Here is a 22,357-nt window from a genome sequence, read left to right as displayed (position 1 = left end):
GCCTTTCCCTATTGGGGATAAACTTTAAAACAACAACAACGAATTGTGCCAATGTAAGCCATAAATCAAGATAGAACAAGAAAAATCGAATTTTGCATGTAATTTAAATTAATAGAATGGCAAACAAAAGTGAGGGCAATCAAAAAGTGAACCCAGTTAAAGTTCCACTAGAAACCGATCAGGGTATTCTAGAAAGCGAAGAACGAAAATGGGGACTGCCATTGAGAGAAGTTTATAAACATGGATTATCTTTTTATAAAGGTAAAATTCATACCATCATTACTTATATTACATCATCTATGATTGATATACATACACAAAAAATCATACTCATTTAAAATATGCTTTTAGGTTGTTATGATATTTTTATAGCTTTTATTGGATTTTTAAGTGTTCTCGTCGTGAGTATATACTTTTGATTGATAATACTCGACCACTTAAAATAATTATTATAATCGATACTATGTTACTTAGACGATGTACACAATGTTTCTTAGTTTTAAATTAAAATGACCCTGACTATAAGTGGTATGGTAACGTAGTAGTACTGTATCAACTACAATAGATCATAATTTTATTGCAGTATTGGTCGTAGAGTTTTAATTAAAAGCAATATAAACAATAAAAACTGAGTCTTAAACAAAATAAACCTGATTTTATTATTTACATAAAAAACATTTTTTATAATACAAAAAAGGTGTATTTTATTTCATTAATAATGAAAAAAATTAATACAACTTGTAACATGATGACTGTTAAGTTGATTTCAATTGATAATGAAAAGGTTGGTAATGTTTTAAGATAAAAATATTTTCTTGTAAATATTTTTAGACAAGGAAGGAAAAGCCATTCACCTAAGTTACGAGGATAGGCTAAAGCTTGTTGCTTACACTCAACAAGCTGCTCATGGACCTTTAGACATAAACTCAGCTCCACCACTCGGAGTTCTTGATGTTATTGGAAGAGATAGGAGATCAGCATGGCAGGCCCTCGGTCAAATGTCTCAGATCCAAGCTATGGCTGGATTTATACACACATTAGATAGGTAATAATGATTACTACAGTTTTACTAAAACTAGTATAATTTTAATTTGCAAAATGAAAATTGATGTGCTTTGAGGCATTCTGAAGAAAGTAATTTTTAATATTTGATTTTTTTGTTTTACTTGAGTAAAATTATCCATTTTGTACACACTAAGCTTAAAATTAATAGAAATATATTATCTTAAAAAAAAGATACACGTGTTAAACAATAAAAGATAATTAAAAATAATAGTAATTATTGTTTTCAGATTGTGTCCTATGTTCAAACCATTTTTAGAAGCTATTCAAAAGGACTTAGAAGATAAAAAACAGCAAGAGTAAGTTACTATAATTAATTTATTTATAATAATTTATAGTAATAATCAGTTAATATACTACATGTGCAGAATTTAAAATATAACTAAACTATTTCGTGATTTTATAGACTAAAAAAAGCAGAAGAAGAAAAAGCACACAAAGAATTGCAAAATAGGATAATGATAGAAAAGCAAAAGCAGGAGAGTTTAAAGTTAACGGAAGAGCAACAAGTGTATGTTTTGCTTATATGTATATATTTTCACCATGTATTATGGGTATCACTATAGATAAGGATATTAAATTATACATATTAAAAAATTATTCCAAGTAAAACATTTTGGAAATACTAAAAGACTTCAAATCTTTATTGTTATTACCCTATGGTTATTTGTTGCATCATTTATAAAAAGCACATCTTGAATTTTATTATTAGATCATGATTCAAGCTGTAACATCCCACTGCTGGTTATTACACCTCTTCCTCCATGTAGGAGAAGGAGAAGGATTGGAGCTTAAGAGCCATTTCACAAAAATCGGTAACAATCCGCGAAATTGTAATATTTTGACGTTGTTAATCTCAGTGTTGGATGCAATAATGTAATTTATATTCTTGAAATATAATAGAGCAACCTTTGTTGTAGTCCATAGTCAGATCAGAATTTTGATTTATATTATGTGTATAAAATTATTAACCTTTTCATCAGCCTCCTCCCTGGTTAAACGGTCGCAATGTATACTTTGAAGTCCTACTTTTCAATAACCTCTACGTTGAAACCATTTAAAAAAAATATCATAATATGTGGAATATAATTTTGTTGCCCACTATCGCAGATTTTTATTCCATTTGTATCTCTATTAAACGATAAAAAAAAATTAAAGTTACGAATATTTTCCAAATAAGTACAATTTTAAAAGCGATATTTTTCTTAGAAAACTAAGAAATTTTAACGAACTATCTTCATCAAAGTAAACTTACATCATTAAGGAATACAAAAAAAAATAATTAAAAGATGTAATCATTTTTAATACATTTTATATTAAATAATAAAAAGATAGTATATATTACCACGCATCAAGCCCAGTAAATCAGTCGAGCGCTAGCGCTCTTAGAGGTAAGGTCCACGCCAAATTCTGCGCAGCGGTCTCTTTCGCTCACACGCGCCAAGCGCCTGTTGTTATAGCGGATAAACCGCATTTGATACTTTCGTAATAAAATATAAATAAAATAAACATATTACGAAAATGACTGTAAAATAATATAATGATAATTTCTATAAACAAATGTATAATTTAATTTTCTTTTTTCACATTATCAATACAAATAGGCATTTCAATCTGTTTGTCTTGTTATTTGTTAATTAATATGTTTGTCGGTGTCGATGTCATAAAATGCTATTTTATTCATATCGTAAATATTAGATTCATTCGTAAACTGAAAAAACTAAATCAATTTAAAAAAATTTGTTTCATAAAATTGATTTTTTATTTTTATTTTAAATTTATTGACTGTTGTTATATAACATACTTGAAATTTTTAACAAATAAATTATGTAAAAAACATTTTATACCATAGTTATAATTTTTATTATACATCAGAAAATGATCAAGATGGTCTTTTGGTTGTCACACTATATTTACTAGCACAAAGATCGCGCGGCTCGTACGACTCGCGCGATGCGACCAAATTTACCTAAACTTGCAGAGCGTAAAATTGTGAAATGGCTCTTAATCCACAACGCTGCTCCACTGCAGGTTGACGGATATATTACCTAATCTATCTCTATCAGGTATTTATGATAACAACTGGTACCTATAGCTTAACATGCTCTGAGGCAAGGTAGAGAGACCCACAAGAACAGACATATAAATGGGAAATAAATGTTTGTACAAATACAACTATCCATCTGAGTGGGAATGAAATCTATAAACCGTCAAACACATTTAATTAAAATTTTAATATTTATTTATTTATACTTTATTGTACACCACAACTACATTTTAAACAATAAACACATTTAAAAAATATTTACAGACTGTGAAGTACAATGGGCGGACTTATGGCTATTTAGCAATTTCTTCCAGACAACCCAATATTAATAAATACGATTTAATTAATTGCAGGCAAAGAATAAAAGATGCATTAAATGCACAAACCTACGAGCAGTTCCTTCAATATGCACAAACACAGTTTCCAGGCAACTATGATCAGCAAGCGATCCTTATCAGACAATTGCAGGATCAACATTATCAACAGTATATACAGCAATTAGCCATGGATCAAAGACTTGCTAATTCAAATCTTAATTACAAGGAAGATTCTGATACTGATGATAAAAATGAAAAAGAGAATAGCACAAAAGAACAAAATGTGAATGATAGTGATGAAGGTTTTACTGATAACAAGTAAGTTTTAACTGTTTGTGGTATAAATAATAAGCCATCCCTAAACTTTAATTATAGAATCAAAGTATGCTGATTAGTATGGCTGAATTATTAAGTACTAAGTTAATTAAAAGATTCATACTACAAAAGCAAAACACATAGCAATTAAGGTAACGTACATGTATATATACTAGCTGTGCACGCGACTACGTCTGCGTGTAATTTAACAAAAAAGTTATTGTTTAGTTCATAAAGTTATAAAATAAATAAATCTCTAAAATAAAAGTAGCCTAAGTTATTCCTTACTATATCAGGTATCTTGTCAGTGAAAGTCTCGTCAAAATCGGTCCAGCCGTTTCAGAGATTAGCCGGAACAAACAGACAAAAATTGAAAAAAATGTTATTTTGGTATATGTGCCATATATATGATTCATACGCATTTCCTATCACTCATCATCATCATCATCATCACTTCAGCCTATCGCAGTCCACTGCTGGACATAGGCCTCCCCAAGTTCGCGCCAGACATCCCGGTCTTCCGCAATCCTCATCCAGCCGACACCGGCAATCTTACGTATATCGTCGGTCCAACGGGCCGGAGGACGTCCCACACTGCGTTTGCCAAGACGCGGTCTCCACTCTAGGACCCGTCTACTCCAACGGCCATCGGTCCTGCGACACAAATGACCAGCCCACTGCCACTTCAACTTGCTAATTCTGTAGGCTACGTCGGTTACTTTCGTTCTCTCGCGGATAGTCTCATTTCTAATCCTATCTTTAAGAGAAACCTCAAGCATAGCCCGTTCCATTGCACGTTGAGCGACCCTAAACTTGTGGACCAGTCCCTTCATCAGTGTCCACGTCTCGGCTGCGTATGTTAACACAGGCGGGACGCATTGTTCGAAGACTTTTGTTTTCAAGCATTGCGGAATCTTCGAAGTGAAAACTCGACGAAGCCTGCCAAACGCCGCCCAGCCCAACCGAATCCTCCTATCGGCCTCCCTCTCGAAGTTGTTGCGGCCCCGTTGGATAGTATGGCCTAGGTAAATATCATTCATCATTACAGCCTATACAGTCCACTGCTGGACATAGGCCTCCACAAGTTTACGCCGAAAATAACGTGAACTCATGTGTTTTGCCCATAGTCACCACGCTGGGCTAGCGGGTTGGTGACCGCAGTACTGGCTTTGTCGCACCGAAGACGGTGCTGCCCGTCTTCGGCCTGTGTATTTCAAAGCCAGCAGTTGGATGGTTATCCCGCCATCGGTCGGCTTCTTAAGTTCCAAGGTGGTTGTGGAACCTTGTTATCCCTTAGTCGCCTCTTACGACACCCACGGGAAGAGAGGGGGTGGCTAAATTCTTTAGTGCCGTAGCCACACAGCACAGTAGGTAAATATAATCCTGAACAACTTCGAGAAGTTGGTCGGTATCGGTATGACTTGGTTGTTAAACATGACTTTCGTCTTATCCAAGTTCATATAGAGACCGACACGTCGGGAGGATTCGTTTAGGCCGGCCAGCATTTGGCCTAACTCATCCAGCGTCTCCGCAAAGATGACAATATCGTCGGTGAAACGAAGGTGAGAGATGAATTCACCGTTGACGTTGATGCCTCGTTCCCCCCAATCTAAGGTCTTAAAAACATCCTCTAGCGCAGTGGTAAACAGTTTCGGTGATATTACATCCCCCTGTCTTACCCCGCGCTGGAGGGAAATAGGTCTTGTTCTTTGGTCATTGACATGATCGGTCATCGTCGCCGCGTCGTACATAGATTTCAGTACATCGATATATCGCCAGTCGATATGACATCTCTGCAGAGAGTCCAGGACAGCCCAGGTCTCGACAGAGTCGAAGGCTTTCTCGTAGTCCACAAATGCCATACACAGCGGTTGATTATATTCTTCCGTCTTTTGAATAATCTGCCGAACAGTATGGATGTGGTCCACGGTGCTGTAGCCATTTCGAAACCCAGCCTGCTCCGGTGGTTGGAATTCGTCGAATCTTCTAGCGAGACGATTCGTAACAACCCTCGAAAACAGCTTATAGACGTGGCTCAGAAGTGAGATCGGTCTGTAATTCTTTAACAGAGACTTATCGCCTCTCTTAAAGAACAGCACCACCACACTCCTGGACCACGCCTCCGGCGTGGTACCTCGGTGGATGACGGCGTTAAATAGTCTTGCCAAGGCTTTCAGGACTGGTCGCCCTGCGGCTTTAAGGAGTTCAGTGGTAACTCCGTCATCCCCCGGGGCCCTGCCGTTCTTAAGCTGCCCGAGCGCTGCACCAATCCATCCTCTTCGAAGTCCGGGATACACTCCGAATAATGGCGCAACAATGGTGCCCGTGGATCTTCGGTGTCCCAAGTCGCAGGCTTGCGTGCGCTCAATGAGTAAGCTGTCCATAAAATTTCTCAACCTCTCCTCGGATCTGAGGGCAAGAGCAGACGGTTCTGCCATCCGCTGTTTTTAGCTTCGCAAGAAGGCTTCTCCCCAATGGTCTTTGGAAAACTTTGGACCCCCTATTCTGCTCAATCAGAGTAGCAATCTCTCTCGTATTTGAGCAGCGGAGGTCTCGGCGTACAAGCTTCCGTATCCTTTTGGAAAGAGCCCTCTGTTCTGGCGAAGCAGCCGGCAACTCGCGCCTCTGCCGCATCAGATCCAAGGCTTCGGGAGAAAGTTTGTTCTGCTTCATTGGTTTTGTTGGTGGAAAGTGCCTGCGACCCAGTGTACACACCGTCTTCACCACGTTGTCGGTTATCTCGTCCACGTCGCTAGTAGTTTCCAGCGAATCGAATCGGTTTTGGAGTTCCAACTGAAACTGCTCGGAGCCACATAGTATTTGGGGCAGCGTAGGTCGGAGAGTAGATTTCATCAAGCGGGTCCGCTCCTTTCGGAGACATATATTCAGAGTGCCCCGTACTAGCCGGTGGTCGCTGTCGGTGTTAAACCTGTTAACCACTGAGACATCTCTGAATATATACCTTTTATCCGCTATGATGAAATCTATCTCGTTCCTCATCACAGTATCGGGGTTTTGCCATGTCCACCTCCTTTGGGGCTTCTTCTCAAAAAATGAGTTCATCAAGAAGAGCCCCTCCGATTCGAGGAAGTTGACAAGCGTCTGCCCCCTGTGATTCCTGTGCCCCTAATCCGTGTGGTCCGATGCTCGATCCGTCGCGGCCTTGTACTCCCACTTTAGCGTTGAAGTCTCCCATAACAACGCTGTAGAAGGTCGAAGTAGTGCCATGTATGGCCCTTGTAATATCTTCATACAAGGCTTCGACTTCATCGTCAGAGTGTGCCGAGGTCGGCGCATATACCTGTATCACTTTCAGGGAGTACCTGTCGGTGAGCTTAAGTACAAGGTACGCTACCCGGGTCGACACACTACTGACTTCCACAACGTTGTTAGTGAGAGTCTTGTGGAACAGAAAACCCACGCCACCTTGGGAAAGCCCATCACCTTCACGGAAGTAGAACAAATGCCCGGAGTCCAGGATCATCGTGTCCTCTCCCTCTCTTCGGACTTCAGACAACCCCAGTATGCTCCACTTAATGTGACTAAGTTCTACCTCAAGTTCGGTGAGGTGATGGTCCAACCGTAGCGTGCGTCCATTATACGTTGCCAGGAATATTTTTCTATGGCAGCCTCCCGTACCCCGGTGATTCTTGACACCCTCTACCCCACCGTTACCACGGCCGCTGCCGTAGCCGGGAATGGTGGGGCTGCCGGGAACTGAGGGCCTTATTTTTAAGTTCGAACTCATGGGGGTTTTTGCCCATAGTCACCACGCTGGGCAGGCGGGTTGGTGACCGCAGGGCTGACTTTGTCGCACCGAAGATGCTGCTGCCCGTCCTCGGTCTGTGCATTTGAGAAGCCAGCAGTTGGATGGTTATCCCGCCATCGGTCGGCTTTTCAAGTTCCAAGATGGTAGCGGAACTGTGTTATCCCTTAGTCGCCTCTTACGACACCCACGGGAAGAGAGGGGGTGGCTAAATTCTTTAGTGCCGTAGCCACACAGCAAACAGCATTTCCTAAAAAGTGGTTATTTTAATATTACAAACAGACACTCCAATTTTATTTATTCGTATATATAGTTTCCTTCATGGATACCCTCCAGCGCGGGGACGCCAGAGGGTTATGTCAGACTCCTATTGACTAAAAAATCACCACGTGTGAGCAGTCGTCCGCCTGGGTAGGGCGAGATGGGGTCGCGCTAGCATTCGCCACCTCGCCCCGGCGGTATTCGTATATATACCTAGTCCAGCCATAAGTTCTGTTACAAATGAAAATGCATTTTTTTTAAATGAACCAATATAATATTAGTAAAATTTATACCTACTTATTTATTAACGTCTCAGCAAAAAATAAAAAATATATTCTATTCGAAATGGCCACCTTTAGCTTTTAAACAGGTCTTCAATTCGTGTAAAATTCGTCATTGTATTTACATTCTTCTCGTGACTGTTGGTTACGCGGTATTGCAGTATTACCGACGATATGTAATAATTTAAACATATAAATTGTTCCAGTACTGATTATTTACATAAGTATACAGATGATTTTTTTTTGATTTTTAGATCATTACAGACATCGGAGAAAAATGATATTGAATATATTGAAGAGACACAACAGGAACCAGAAGAAGATGAAGATACAGAAGACGGTTAGTAGAAATTAAATAAATTTTTATATACCTCTGTTTAATATGTATACTTTTCAAACTGCTCAAGTGAAAATGTGAAATTTCAAGATTAAATGAGCCAGTGTTTGAGTTTCTTCTTCAAATATGGATAACAGCTTTTACTAAAAAAAAATTATATTATAACTTGTTTCTTAACTAATATTAATTCATACCAGCAAAATCATAAGTATTTTCCATTGTATGAGATCTTTTGTTGATATTGATATGAATAATCAATCGAGCAGCCATCAGGTCACAAACGTTAATATAATAATGATATGATTGCAGACGGGCTGCCAGGGGTTGATGAGGCTCGGATGTGGACTCGGGAGGATATCACTCAGTTTAAGGAGTCCGCTCGTGCGGGTGGAGGTGTGCTGACTGTAGGCCACGGGGAAGCCGTCACTATACGCGTGCCTACACACCCACTGGCTCACTGTCTCTACTGGGAGTTTGCTACTGACAACTATGATATTGGTGACTATTTTTTTTGCATAAATGTACTTTTTTTTAAGGGTAACTGCGGAACTTCTTCCTGTACCTTTTTTCCTGCAGAATTTACATTTATGATTAGTGGTAGCTTCACTTTTAATCATAGTTAAAATTTTAATTTATAATATGATGATTCGAAGGTACTTTTGGAGCTTATTTGAATAAAGTTATATTTGATTCTATTTTATGTATCATAAAGTATTTTTTTTTCTGTGTATTAAAAACTCATAATGTATGTTTAAGACCATAAATATCATGTGGGCGATTATTGCGTTAAGTGAACAATGAAACTACGTCGTAAATGCCATAATCTTCATTTTAATGATATTCACAAATTTCTTCTTAATCTTGCGACTGCTACCAGCCTCAGGACGTCGCGCCAAACTTTTACATTCTGTAACGATGACTGTCTCTGACATATACTACAAAAATTGGCATAAGCTGATATTTTCTATAAATATTTACCGAGATATATATTGCTGTGTCCTACTTCAATAAAGACTATAATATAATACCATGAGACAGCTCTGCTGTATTAGTGGGGAAAGGTACATTAAAAATAGGTAAAAAAACTTTTTAAGTTAAACGGTTTTATGTTAAACATACATTGCAATGTTTAAGATAAATGTACTAAAAACCAAAAAATAATAAAATAGATACAGTCGTGGGTATTATAAACATATGCATAGACTAGACTAAAATAAAACCGTGGGGCACGTCAATTGTCTACAATCGTTGATTAAAATGTTTGTTTTGTAATGTTACACTATAATTAGGCAGTTGTTCAACCGACAACGATGGACGTGTGATAAGTAGGGCTAGAATGTGGAAACAAGCTAGCAAGCTCGATTATAAGCGAGTTTTAGGGTTTCATAGTGGTGAGCGAGTAGTACTTTTATCATATGTTTTGTCGATTAAAGACAAACTACGAGCAGTGAAACGATTCCTCGCCAGCCAGCAGTGTGAATGTCCAACGATAAACTAGTTGAAACATCTCTTTTATTTACATGGAGTGTATAACTATTGGAATTTCCATGAGCAAGAAAATAGTAAGTAATTTCCTCACCGTCTGCGGGCCAACTGCCTATTTTAACGACGAATTAAACGATTCTTCTATCGCACATTAAGTCGATAATTTGTAGACAATTGACGTGCCCCACGGTTTTATTTTAGTCTAGTCTATGCATATGTTTATAATACCCACGACTGTATCTATTTTATTATTTTTTGGTTTTTAGTACATTTATCTTAAACATTGCAATGTATGTTTAACATAAAACCGTTTAACTTAAAAAGTTTTTTTACCTATTTTTATTTTCTAGTTTTTAGTTTTTATTTCGCATTCTGTTTAATTCATTTAGTGCTTCATTATTGCAAGGCCCATCTTAAATATTGAGGTTGTATAGTGCACTGTATTCTTCTTGTCAAGCCCTTTTATTTGATACCCATATTGGTGGGATTGATAAAAAATTGTTATCAGACATTTGGTAGCGGCGGCCAGCTTAGATTTCAATTTTGCATAGTAAATTGTATTCTACTTGTTGAGACCTTTCATTTGATACCCATGTTGATGGGATTGATAAAACCTAAGTTATCCGCCATTTTGTAGAGGCCGCCATCTTGGATTTTAATTTTATATAGTACATTGATTATACTGGTTGAGCACTTTCATTTGATACCCATATTGATGGGATCGATAAAACCTACGTTATCCGCCATTTTGTAGCGGCCGCCATCTTGTATTTCAATTTTTTATAGTATATTGTATTCTGCTTGTTGAGCCCTTTCATTTGATACCCATAGTGATGGGATTGATAAAACCTACGTTATCCGCCATTTTGTAGCGGCCGCCATCTTGGATTTCAATTTTTTATAGTATATTGTATTCTGCTTGTTGAGCCCTTTCATTTGATACCCATATTGATGGGATTAATAAAACATAAATTATCCGCCATTTTGTAGCGGCGGCCATCTTGAACTTATAATGATAATGAATAAACATAATTGTATTGTCACCAAAATCCAAAGTGTATACAAAATTTCAGATTAATCGGTTGACAGGAAGAGGGTGAAATTTTAATTACTAAATTTGACCCAAGAATAAATAATAAATAAAAAATAAAACAAACGGGGTGAGCTAAATAAAACCGTTTAAAAACCGTCGGTTTGTGTCTGTTAATGCTCTAAGTGTGTGCTTCCTTTTGTACAATGACTTTTTTGATATTTTTATTTATTCTTTTCAATTTATCTGTTCTTGTCTTGTATGTATTCCTACTATGCCCTTAAAGAGTACATTAAATCGAAAGTTATTTAAAATCCCATATGCAAATCTGAGTTTTTAAGTTGATACCTAATTTTGCTATTAATAATGATAAAATTAGAAACTAAACTATAGTGACTTATTATTTACAAATTACCACTATTTTAACTTAAAGTTATAGACAGACTAGTTACAATAAACGTTTAGTTTGTTAACTTTTTTATTTGTTAGGATTTGGAATATTCTTCGAATGGAGCAAATCAATAACAACTGATATAACTATACATGTAGCTGAGAGTGAGGAAGAGGAAGACGCGGATGATGACACTTACGATGAAGGTAATTTTAATCTCTACTTTTAATTATTATTATTTTTTTCTTATAAAATTTAAATAGGGTTTGAGTAAGAATATGCAATGTTGAATCTCTGTTTAAGTATTTATTTATTTATCTTATTGTGTATTTTGAGATATCACTTTCGTATATTTTTAGGACAAAACATTTTTATGTAATTTTATTATGTTATTTTATAGTCTGAACCAATCAAATTTTATTTATTGCTTACATAGAATACACAATGTATGGCAACACAGATCCAGAAGTTGGTGGTGAGAGGCGTGTTCTTCAAAATCAACGGCCGAGGGTCAACCTCGTAGTGCCAATATATAGGCGAGACTGTCACATGGAGGTAATTTAAATACTATTTATCTGTCTTTTTAAATAACTAGCAGCCCGCCCCGGCTTTGCACGGTTATTTAAGAAAAATATTAAAATTAAAAATTATAACATATATACACACACATAAACCCCTGTATTTGCATCAGGACCCATTGAGACAGTTAAGGAAATGAAATACTTAGGTATCATACTAGACCAACGGCTTCGCTGGTACTCCCACTTGAATTTGCTAATTAATCGAACCAGGAAACTCACATGGGTTTTCAAGTCCTTGCAACAGGTTATGTCCAATAAACTTAAGAATAAAATTGACATAGCCCTGGCACAATCAATACTCACCTACTGCATCCCGATTTAGGGAGGCGCCAACAAAACTTATTTTCTTGACCTGGAGAGAGCGCAGAGATCTCTTATTAAAGTTATATACTCTTAACCTTTAAGATTTCCAACTGAATCCCTTTATAGAATTAGTGGTCTTCTTTCAGTGTTTCAGTGAGTTTCAGAAACTCTACGTTCTTAATCTCGTTTTGCACGTGCCACAAATCTCTAACTTCTGTCAAACCAACCAGTCGAAGAAGAAAGGATATAATAGTTCCTTCATGCAAAATTCGTACAGCCTTTGCTAGAAAACAATATATTGTCCAGTCCACTTACGTGTATAACAGAGTCAACAAAATACTTAACATATACGAGGGTGCGTTTTTAAGTTCGCGGAATGAGAGGGTTGGAGTGGGGTGATTAGGCACATTAGGATCGTAACGTGTTTAGTGACTCATAATTAGTATAAATACGTGATTTCATTGTTATTAGACTCGCAGCCAATGCCCCTCTCGTAGGTAACACACCCACTCACAAGACACACACGCACCGCCTTCGCCGGCGAAGACGAGGTCCCCCGCGTTAGGACGGCTCGGATACGCTTAGGCGCATCGACCGTCCACAACTCGCCGCAGCGCTCCGCATAGCGCCTCCTCCATCTCGACGACGACGTTCTAAGCCGAGGTGCGATCTCGCTAGGAGACACCCTTAGGACGAACGTCACCCCCGTGCCCTCCGAAAAGGGCCCACATCTTCCTTCGCGGCCGGTGTCTTCAGTACCCGGCCCCTCTCACCGGCGACGCTGTAAAGGCCAGTAACAGCAATTCGAAAAAAAAAAAGTTTTTAGACTATTAGTCTTTGAGCTATCGCCAACCAAGCAACATAATCAGGAGTGAAAAGTGAAATATGGAAAAAATCGAATATCGTGCCGTTATAAAGTTCCTTACCAAGGAAGGAAAATCAGTTGCGACCATAATGGATGAGATTTCATCGGTTTACGGTGACTCTTGTCCAGGAAAAACCATGGTGTACAAGTGGCACAGTTTGTTTAAAAAAGGAAGGGAATCCCTTGAAGACGACCCGAGGCCGGGCAGGAGCATCGAGGTGACTACGCGAGAACTTATCCAAAAAGTCGAAAAACTTGTACTCAACGATGCTCGACTAAAGAAGAAACAACTCGCAGAAATTTTTAAAATCCTGCACGATCATCTTGGCATGACTAAGGTCAGCGCAAGATGGGTACCGAGAACGCTCACGCCGCCGCAGAAACAACAACGCGTCTCTACGTGTTCACGTGTATTTTTGGACCTCTGCAATGAAGACAAGGATGGTGTATTGAGTCGAATTGTTACTGCAGACGAAACTTGGGTTCATCATTATGAACCTGAGTCGAAACAAGACTCTATGCATGGCATAAAAAGGGCACAGCACCCCCCAAGAAGTTTAAGGTGTCACAGTCAGCTGGGAAACTCATGGCAACGGTCTTTTGGGACTCTGAAGGAATATTATTGATCGATTATAAAGATAAAGGTGTTTCTATAACCGGAGAATACTACGCTTCAATATAAGAGCGATTAAAAGAAGCCATTAAACAGAAAAGACGGTGAAAATTGACGAAAGGTGTGCTGCTTTTGCACGAAAATGCGCCCGTCCACAAGAGCCGCGTTGCGTTGGCTGCCCTGCTTAAAGTGGGCTTCGATATTTTGAACCAGCCCAGACCTGGCCCCGAGTGATTATTACCTCTTTCCAAAAATGAAAAAATAGCTGCGGGGTAAAAAATTTACCACCGATGATGAAGTTAAGGAGGCAGTTTCAGCGTATTATGAGGACAAAGACAAAACATTTTTTTATGAGGGTATACCCCTAATAGATTAATTGAAAGATCTGAAAAATGTGTCCGTCTTGCAGGTGAATATATTGAGAAGGAAAAATAATTTGGTTTTTTTATTTCAACCTCTTACCCTTCATTCCGCGAACATAAAAACGCTCCTTCCTATATACCCTATGCAAAGTTATAAATGCAAAGAAAGATTAACTAGATGGTTGGAATCTCTCACTTTTGTTGAGGTTGAAAACCTTATTTCTAAAATAAGTTTATAATATATTATGTTTTCTTACCCCTGCTATTGGTCACAACTCATACGACATACAATGACCACCAACTTTACTTAAAAATCATAGACACACACACTCAATCACATTTGTATTTATACACACACACGCATGCACGAATCAATGGTAGCTTCATTTTAAAAAATATTAATCACTTAAAAATTTTAATTTGTAATTTGACGATTCGAATTTTGTGTGCATATTGGGTAGGTCTGAGAATCGAACAACATCTATTTTTCATTCCCCTAAATGTTAGGGATAGTCCACCCCTAATTTTTTATAATGTTTAGATAAATTATTTATTTTTTAGTTTATTATGATTTGGCATTGAAAAATACTATAGGATTAGGTCAGGTGGAACTAAGTACAAACACAGTTTTGAATTACTTATTTAATACAATTTGTAACTTTGCTTTTCAATTAACAATTTCGCAAGCGTTCTTCGCCATTAGTGTCCCCACTACTTATAGTTTCTTAACATGGAGTCAAAAACCTACTCTCACTAATAATTATTAATTATTATTTGATCCATAATATTGATCCAAATTATAAGAATAGTAACAATTTTAATAGATACTAATAATGAAGTATTATATATCCATATTATAACTAATATTAAGATAATTAAACAATATCAACAATTAGGTAGTTTATTTCCGGTAAGAACTATTTATTAGAAAATAAAATATAACTTATATACGTTAAAACATCTAGACAAGATTAGACTTTACAAGCAGTAACAATTTTAATAAATACTAATAATAAAATCTTATACTTAACTTATATATACATATTACAATTAACATTCGAATAATTAAACAGTATCAACAATTAGTTATTTCCGGTAAGAACTATTTAGCAGGAAATCAATTTAGTAAAATATAATTTACATAAGTTTAAACATCTAGACAAGGATAAACCTTACAACTCGGCCATCCTGTTTTAAGCGAGTCCCTTCGCTTATGATCACAACAAGAAAAGAAAAAAATATATATATAAAAACATCATGTCTACAATACAAATATATCGTCTCATAATCATCAAGAAGTTCTAACTTCAGAATGCCATATAATAAGCTTTAACATAGTTATATTGTTATTTAATTACAACATTAAATCAATCTTCACATTTTGTTAATTATTCGACGAGCTTAAATTTATTAATTATTTCAATTACATCATAAGGTCATAATGCTACTCATTAACAATAATAACTAAACATTTCCTTAGGTTGCTGAATATATTTATAATACTTATTTAGCTTATCCCTATCTACTTATTGGATTATATTTATTTTTAGTCATACTTATTTTTACTCATCACCGCTTGTACAATCGTTTGGGGATAAATCAGAATCCAAATCTCTATTGAAATTCATCCAAGGTTGAATTTTATCAATTGCAACAATTGATTCATATTCTCTACCTTTTTTACGAGTTAAAGGAGTGTCTTTGATTACAAATCTGTCGTTTGGGAGCATTTTTACTATGCGGTAGGGGCCTTGATATTTTGTACAGAGTTTTTGTGACTTACCGTCATGTGGCACCTGCCTTTCTACACGAACCAAATCGCCCTCACTGTATTGCTCGGGAGCCTTCCTATGTTTGTTATAACGAATACAATCTTTTACCTGTTGCTCTTTTATTTTCTCTCCTGCATCTTTTCTTACTTCCTCCAGGTCTTCCAATGGAATCCTATCAAGAGTTTCATATATAAGTTCTTTCAACTTACCTTCTGCTCTAGTTGTTATATTAAAACCAAAAAGTAATTCTGACGGACTTTTATTAGTAGTCTTGTGTTTAGTTGTGTTAATGCCAATTTGGATGTCAGAGACCCGTTCGTCCCATAACTTGTCATCTCTACCATGGTTGGAAGTAGCCAAAGCCTCTAAAATCGTCCTGTTAAATCTTTCTACCTGGCCGTTGGCTCTAGGGGTAGCTACAGCATTTTTGATGTGCTTAATGCTATAAGTTTCCACGAAATCTTGGAATACTTTACTTGTGAAGCTTGTACCTCTGTCGGTGATAAGACGAGTCGGTACGCCAAAATAAGATATATATTGTTTCATGACTCTTACAGAGGTAACTGACTTAGTATCCTTTACAGGATTGATACAAACATATTTGGTAAATCCATCTACTATAATCAGTAAATAGCAGTTTCCCTTTTTGCTCTTTACAAATGGTCCTAAATGATCTGCATGTAAAGTGTGAAAAGGTGTACTAACCTTTTCTATGGGGTGTAGTTCACCTTCTCGCTTACCGCCAGGCATCTTGTGATGAGCACACTCCAGACAAGATGAGACGTATTTCTTTACAAATCTACGCATCTTTTTAAACCAGTATTTGTCTTTGATACGTTGTAAAGTCCTCTCAAACCCACAATGACCCACATCGTCGTGGTTCATTTTCAAGATCTGCCAGCGGACACCTCGTGGAACTAGCCATTTTAATTCCTCCCCAACAATACGAAATACTTTGTTATTCTTCAGTTTATAGTTTTTATGAATGTCAATAGCTTCTACAGCAGATTGATCGGATAGGATTTCTTTAATCCTTTTTATTTCGTCATCGGCTGACTGGACAGTAGATATCCAGTCATGGTCAACATTTTGTATTTGTAAAACGTCTAATATGTGTTCAGTACTTAGTGGATTACTCACAGGACTCCGGCTGAGTGCGTCTGCGTGCCTCATCTGAACCCCAGGACGATATTCTATGACGCAGTCGTACTCTTGGAGTTGGACCCACCATCGTGCAATGCGTGGAACAAGGTCTCGTTTAGTGAGAGTTGACCTAAGTGCATTGCAGTCGGTCAATATTTTAAATGATATTCCTATTAGATAAACCCTATAGCGGTTTAGTGAAGCGATCACCGCTAATGTCTCGAGTTCATACGAGTGCATTTTTCGTTCATCAATGGTAGTTTTGCGGCTAAAATAGGATATAGGTTGTAATACCTTATTTTCATTGCGTTGCAACAGAATGCCAGCCAAACCATATTTGCAAGCGTCCGTATGTAGTTCTGTTTCGGCTTGTGGATCATAAAGAGCCAATACTGGTCTGCTAACAAGTAATTCCTTTACTTTTGTAAACGCTTGTTCTTGTTCGTCACCCCAAACCCACACTGTATTTTTCTTAAGTAGGTCTGTTAAAGGCGCAGTGATCACAGCATATCCCTTGATGAACCGTCTGAAAAATCCTGAGAGACCAAGGAATTGACGTACCTCATGCTGATTAGAAGGTCTTGGGTACTTTGAAACCGCTTCAATTTTCTTTCTTCCAGGTTTTATACCATTCGAGCTCACTTCAAATCCAAGAAAATCTATGGACTCTAGAAAAAAATGACACTTACTCAATTTCAAAGTTAGCCCTCCCTTTTTGAGTTGCAGCAACACCTCCTCTACTCGTTTCATACCCTCGTCAAAATCTTTGGATGGTATAAGTATGTCATCCATATACACAATTGCATATTTTACTTTAGCTTCCATTAGAACCTTGTTAATTGTTCGTTGGAAAACAGAGGGGGCGTTAACTAGACCAAAAGGCATACGATTGAATTCGTATTGCCCATCAGGCGTCACAAAGGCAGTCTTGGGACGAGATTCTTCGGCTACCGGGATTTGGTAGTAACCGGAGGCTAAATCCAAGGAAGTAAACAAAGTGTTACCCGCAAGTAAGTCTAGTTGATCTTCAACTCGGGGTAACGGATAGTGATGTTTCTTGGTTTTCCTATTCAGGGCCCTGTAGTCTACACACAGTCGCTTATCACCTGTCTTTTTTTGAACCAGGACTATCGGACTTGCATAGGACGACGAAGATTCCCTGACTATGTTATTATCTAACATTTCTTGAACCATGCCCCTTACCATTGTTCTTTCGGCGTGTGACATCCGGTACGGTCGGTAGACTACTGGATCTTGGTTGTCAAGCTCAATTTTCATTTCGTTGACTGACGTATATCCCAAATCGTGTAACCCACTAGAAAAACAATTTTTGTACCTGGCAAGTAAACTCAGTAGTTCTTTTCGTTGTCCTTCATTTAAGCCAGGATTATAATGCACCAGGTCATCCATTTGGCGGTCATGAACTGTTACACTAAAAGAATTCAAAATTTTACCTACTGAAATAGAATCCCTTTCTAAGGACCGCGTTAAAAGTGTACCTGCAGAAATGATCATAGGTTCTGTAGAAATGTTATAAATCAGAACAGCACCGATACCTTCTTTAATCTCATACTGCCCAGGAAACAAATAATATTCCTTACCTTCAGAACCTCTGATTGAGCCACTCACATATACGTAACAACTGGTCTGCATCTCTGTATAAACTTTTAAAGCTCTTAACCCGTTACTTGGAACTTCAGTATCTCTGGCAGCTAACAATGCGACCTTACGTGGTGCCATCCTTTGGAACTTTATCTCATCTGGAGTTTTAATGATTAAGATGTCAGGCTTTTCTGTGAAAGAATGACCTAACAAAACAGGATATGTAAGTACATGATCCTCTACGACGTATAAATCAATCATCTCCTTTAGACCCTGAACTTCTACAGTGCATACAGCAACTCCTATTGGGTATATTAAGCTACCACCAATGCCCCTGAGAACCGGTAAGTCCGGACGCGTGCCAATCTGGAGGTTTAACGATCTAGCATTAGTTACCCTAACAATAGAACACTGGCTCCCAAGATCGATATGGGATAAGGTATCAAAACCGTTTATTTTAATGTTTAATACATACTTGTTTATACCAGCATCTTCGGTAGACAGTTCGGACACTTGTTTTTGTTTCAGATTAGTATCTGGTAATTGGTTTTTTTCAGGATTGATTAACTGCCTGTTGCTAAAACAATTAGCGGTTGTGTGACCAATACGATCGCAAGTTGTGCATTTTATGAGAGGTTTATCACACCTAAAACTAGGATGCCCTAACTCATTACAGTTAAAACATTTTAATTTAGGATTATGTATACTCATACCTGGTTTGGACGAAGCTGCACGATTCGAGTAGCCACTAAATCTCCGATCCTGATCACGACGCGCAGAGTCATGCATATCTTTACCTGGCCCAGTCTTTACTGTTCTAAAATACTCTAGTACCTGTTCAGGTTCCTTGAATCGAGCTGCCTGAGCACCAACCTTCACAGCGCGATCCTCTACTCCATATAAGAGGCAGTCAACTGCCTGTCTACCTTGAATCTTACATCTGTTTAACAAATTAATCTTTGCATAGTAATAATGCTCTAAAGACTCACCATACTTAACCTTTTTGCCTAGCATTTCAGTTAAAAGTTCAGCATAATCTTCTCTACATGGAAATGATTCAATAAGTTTTCTTTTCCACTCTGTCCATGTATGTAATATCGAAGTTAGACCCTGATACCACGTTTTAGCCACCCCAGATAATTTAGGTAATGCGTAATGAATAATTTCATTATCCTCCCAATTGTAAATTTCTGCACATTCTTCAACTTTGGTTATCCATGTCAAAATAGTTTGGTCTTTAAGCAAAGGGTCGAACTCCGGTATCACATTTGTGTTAAAAGTCATTTTAGGTTTATCTGAGCCCTTAATTTTATCTAAAATAGCAATAAACTTATCCATTAACTTAATATTTGAATCTCGCTTAAATGATTGTTTTCGTTTTGGTGATAGAGATCCCTCCGTTGAATCAGAAGAAGTAGAATAGTGACGTCTTTTCCTTAATTGCCTTGATCGCTTAGAACTAACGTTTCGCTTCCAGTTCCGTTTTGTTTCATCACCATTTTCCTCCATTGAAAGCACATGCGACACATCAGGACGCTGTACATTTCCTTCCACATCTGAAATAAAATATCCTTCCAAATTATGTGCCAGACCTTCACCTCGACTGGTCACATCTCCAGAAAACCTCCTCAACCCTTTACCTCGGGTCACCTTTCCTGTAGGCCCCTTACCTCGGGAACCTTCATCCAGTATATTATGTGCCAATCCTCCACCTCGATTGGTCACATCACCATCATCCCTTAACCCTAAACCTCGGGTTTCATTCCTTTTAGGCCCATTACCTCGGGCATCTTCACCAGTGTCTTCCATCTTAGCTGAAACTTAAAGGTCTAAGCTTACTTTGACGAATTTTTAATAAAAAAACAACGCCAATAAATATCACTTGAGTCTAAATGATAAATATTACATGAACACTGATTTTCTAGGAAGCTACATCACCAGATGGGCCCACCAAATTCTCTTTGACGTAGGTACTAGTCAGAATCACAAATGTCAGTAATACCACAAAGCAAATGATATTTCAAACCTTTTGTAATTGCAATATATTTATGCCTCTTATGCTAATAATGTTGTGTAAATTTTACTATTCAAACTTGATTTTATTATTATTATTATAATAAATTTTTAAAGTATTAGTATCTACTAGACAGAACAGAACACTTCTTTAAAACAAAAAAAAAAAAAAACAAAAAGTCATTAAATTTATTTTGGTTCGCTTGCTTTTAATATATATATATATATTTATTATCTTTTTATACTTTATTGTACACCACAATATATATTACAAACAAAGCATGAAGATAAGATAATTACGGACAGTAAAGTACAATGGGCGGGCTTATGGCTACTTAGCCATTTCTTCCAGACAACCCAGACATAAAAAGGAAACTTATTATCACAATATATGTATGATACTTAATCGATGAAGAAACAATAAAAATAACGCGAGGTACTTACGTAGCTTATTTTCAATTTACTTTTTTTTTTAATTATTAATTTTTTTATGAAACGATGAAAAGAAAAAAAAAATTTACTTGTATATTCAAATAAATTTAACAAATCTACTCGTTGTTTCTTTCGTAGGTCGAATAATTATATATTAACTTGAATGTGATACAGTAAAGAAGAACGCCATTTCGGTACTTACATTTTTGTTTTTTTCTCCAAGCTGTGAGCGTGATAAGAAAGCTTTAAGTTTCTTGGCTATCCCACTTCTGACCTATAGGATTAGGTCAGGTGGAACTAAGTACAAACACAGTTTTGAATTACTTATTTAATACAATTTGTAACTTTGCTTTTCAATTAACAATTTCGCAAGCGTTCTTCGCCATTAGTGTCCCCACTACTTATAGTTTCTTAACATGGAGTCAAAAACCTACTCTCACTAATAATTATTAATTATTATTTGATCCATAATATTGATCCAAATTATAAGAATAGTAACAATTTTAATAGATACTAATAATGAAGTATTATATATCCATATTATAACTAATATTAAGATAATTAAACAATATCAACAATTAGGTAGTTTATTTCCGGTAAGAACTATTTATTAGAAAATAAAATATAACTTATATACGTTAAAACATCTAGACAAGATTAGACTTTACAAGCAGTAACAATTTTAATAAATACTAATAATAAAATCTTATACTTAACTTATATATACATATTACAATTAACATTCGAATAATTAAACAGTATCAACAATTAGTTATTTCCGGTAAGAACTATTTAGCAGGAAATCAATTTAGTAAAATATAATTTACATAAGTTTAAACATCTAGACAAGGATAAACCTTACAATACATACGGCCCTAAATTTTCACCTTTTACCACTAACCCCTATTTTTAAATAGCCTTTAGCGGCAAGACAACGTTTGCCGAGTCAGCTAGTCGTTATATAAATTATAATTTATTGTTTTTAATTTCAGGTATATGCAGGCTCTCATAATTACCCCGGTGAAGGCGTATATTTATTGAAATTCGATAACAGCTATAGTCTATGGCGATCTAAAACACTATACTATAAAGTCTATTACACAAAGTAATTCAATATATTGTACTATTATACGAGTATATACTAGAAAATAAAATAAATGGATTAGTAATTTTAACGAATTTTATATAAATTTGTTTATTTCATTTTATTATTTTCTTAAACTAAATAAAGTGTCGTTCATTAAAGTTTATTAAAGTTTTAGTTTGTTAAAATTATTGAATTTGATGAATTTCTAATCCTTTTAGACATGACAAAGTAATGATGTAGGAGTCTGTAACATTTATGAGAAAGAAGTAATAGTATTATTGGTGCATTAGTT

The 22,357-nt window shown here is 36.6% G+C and overlaps 1 protein-coding gene across 1 annotated transcript; it reads left to right on the top strand.

Annotated features, from left to right (window-relative positions):
• The first annotated feature begins 40 nt into the window (after positions 1 to 40).
• LOC123660853 (Golgi resident protein GCP60) lies at positions 41 to 22,157 on the top strand. Its single transcript, XM_045595882.1, has 10 exons — positions 41 to 261; positions 832 to 1,045; positions 1,293 to 1,361; positions 1,469 to 1,573; positions 3,463 to 3,744; positions 8,304 to 8,389; positions 8,696 to 8,884; positions 11,391 to 11,498; positions 11,729 to 11,847; positions 21,971 to 22,157. Exons 1-10 carry the CDS (start codon positions 117 to 119, stop codon positions 22,085 to 22,087), a joined length of 1,434 nt encoding a protein of 477 aa, XP_045451838.1. The 5' UTR covers positions 41 to 116; the 3' UTR covers positions 22,088 to 22,157.
• The last annotated feature ends 200 nt before the right edge of the window (positions 22,158 to 22,357 follow it).

This window comes from Melitaea cinxia, chromosome 16 (genome assembly GCF_905220565.1).
Source record: "Melitaea cinxia chromosome 16, ilMelCinx1.1, whole genome shotgun sequence".
In the NCBI taxonomy this organism is placed as follows: Eukaryota; Metazoa; Arthropoda; class Insecta; order Lepidoptera; family Nymphalidae; genus Melitaea; species Melitaea cinxia.
This window is presented reverse-complemented; position numbering and strand designations above follow the sequence as displayed.

What these genes read in the sequence shown, in the direction of transcription:
- LOC123660853 (XM_045595882.1), top strand. Translation starts at nt 117, where the DNA reads ATGGCAAACAAAAGTGAGGGCAATCAAAAAGTGAACCCAGTTAAAGTT. An exon ending in TGGATTATCTTTTTATAAAG is followed by an intron (nt 262 to 831) that starts GTAAAATTCATA and finishes AAATATTTTTAG; the next exon opens with ACAAGGAAGGAAAAGCCATT. An exon ending in GAAGATAAAAAACAGCAAGA is followed by an intron (nt 1,362 to 1,468) that starts GTAAGTTACTAT and finishes GTGATTTTATAG; the next exon opens with ACTAAAAAAAGCAGAAGAAG.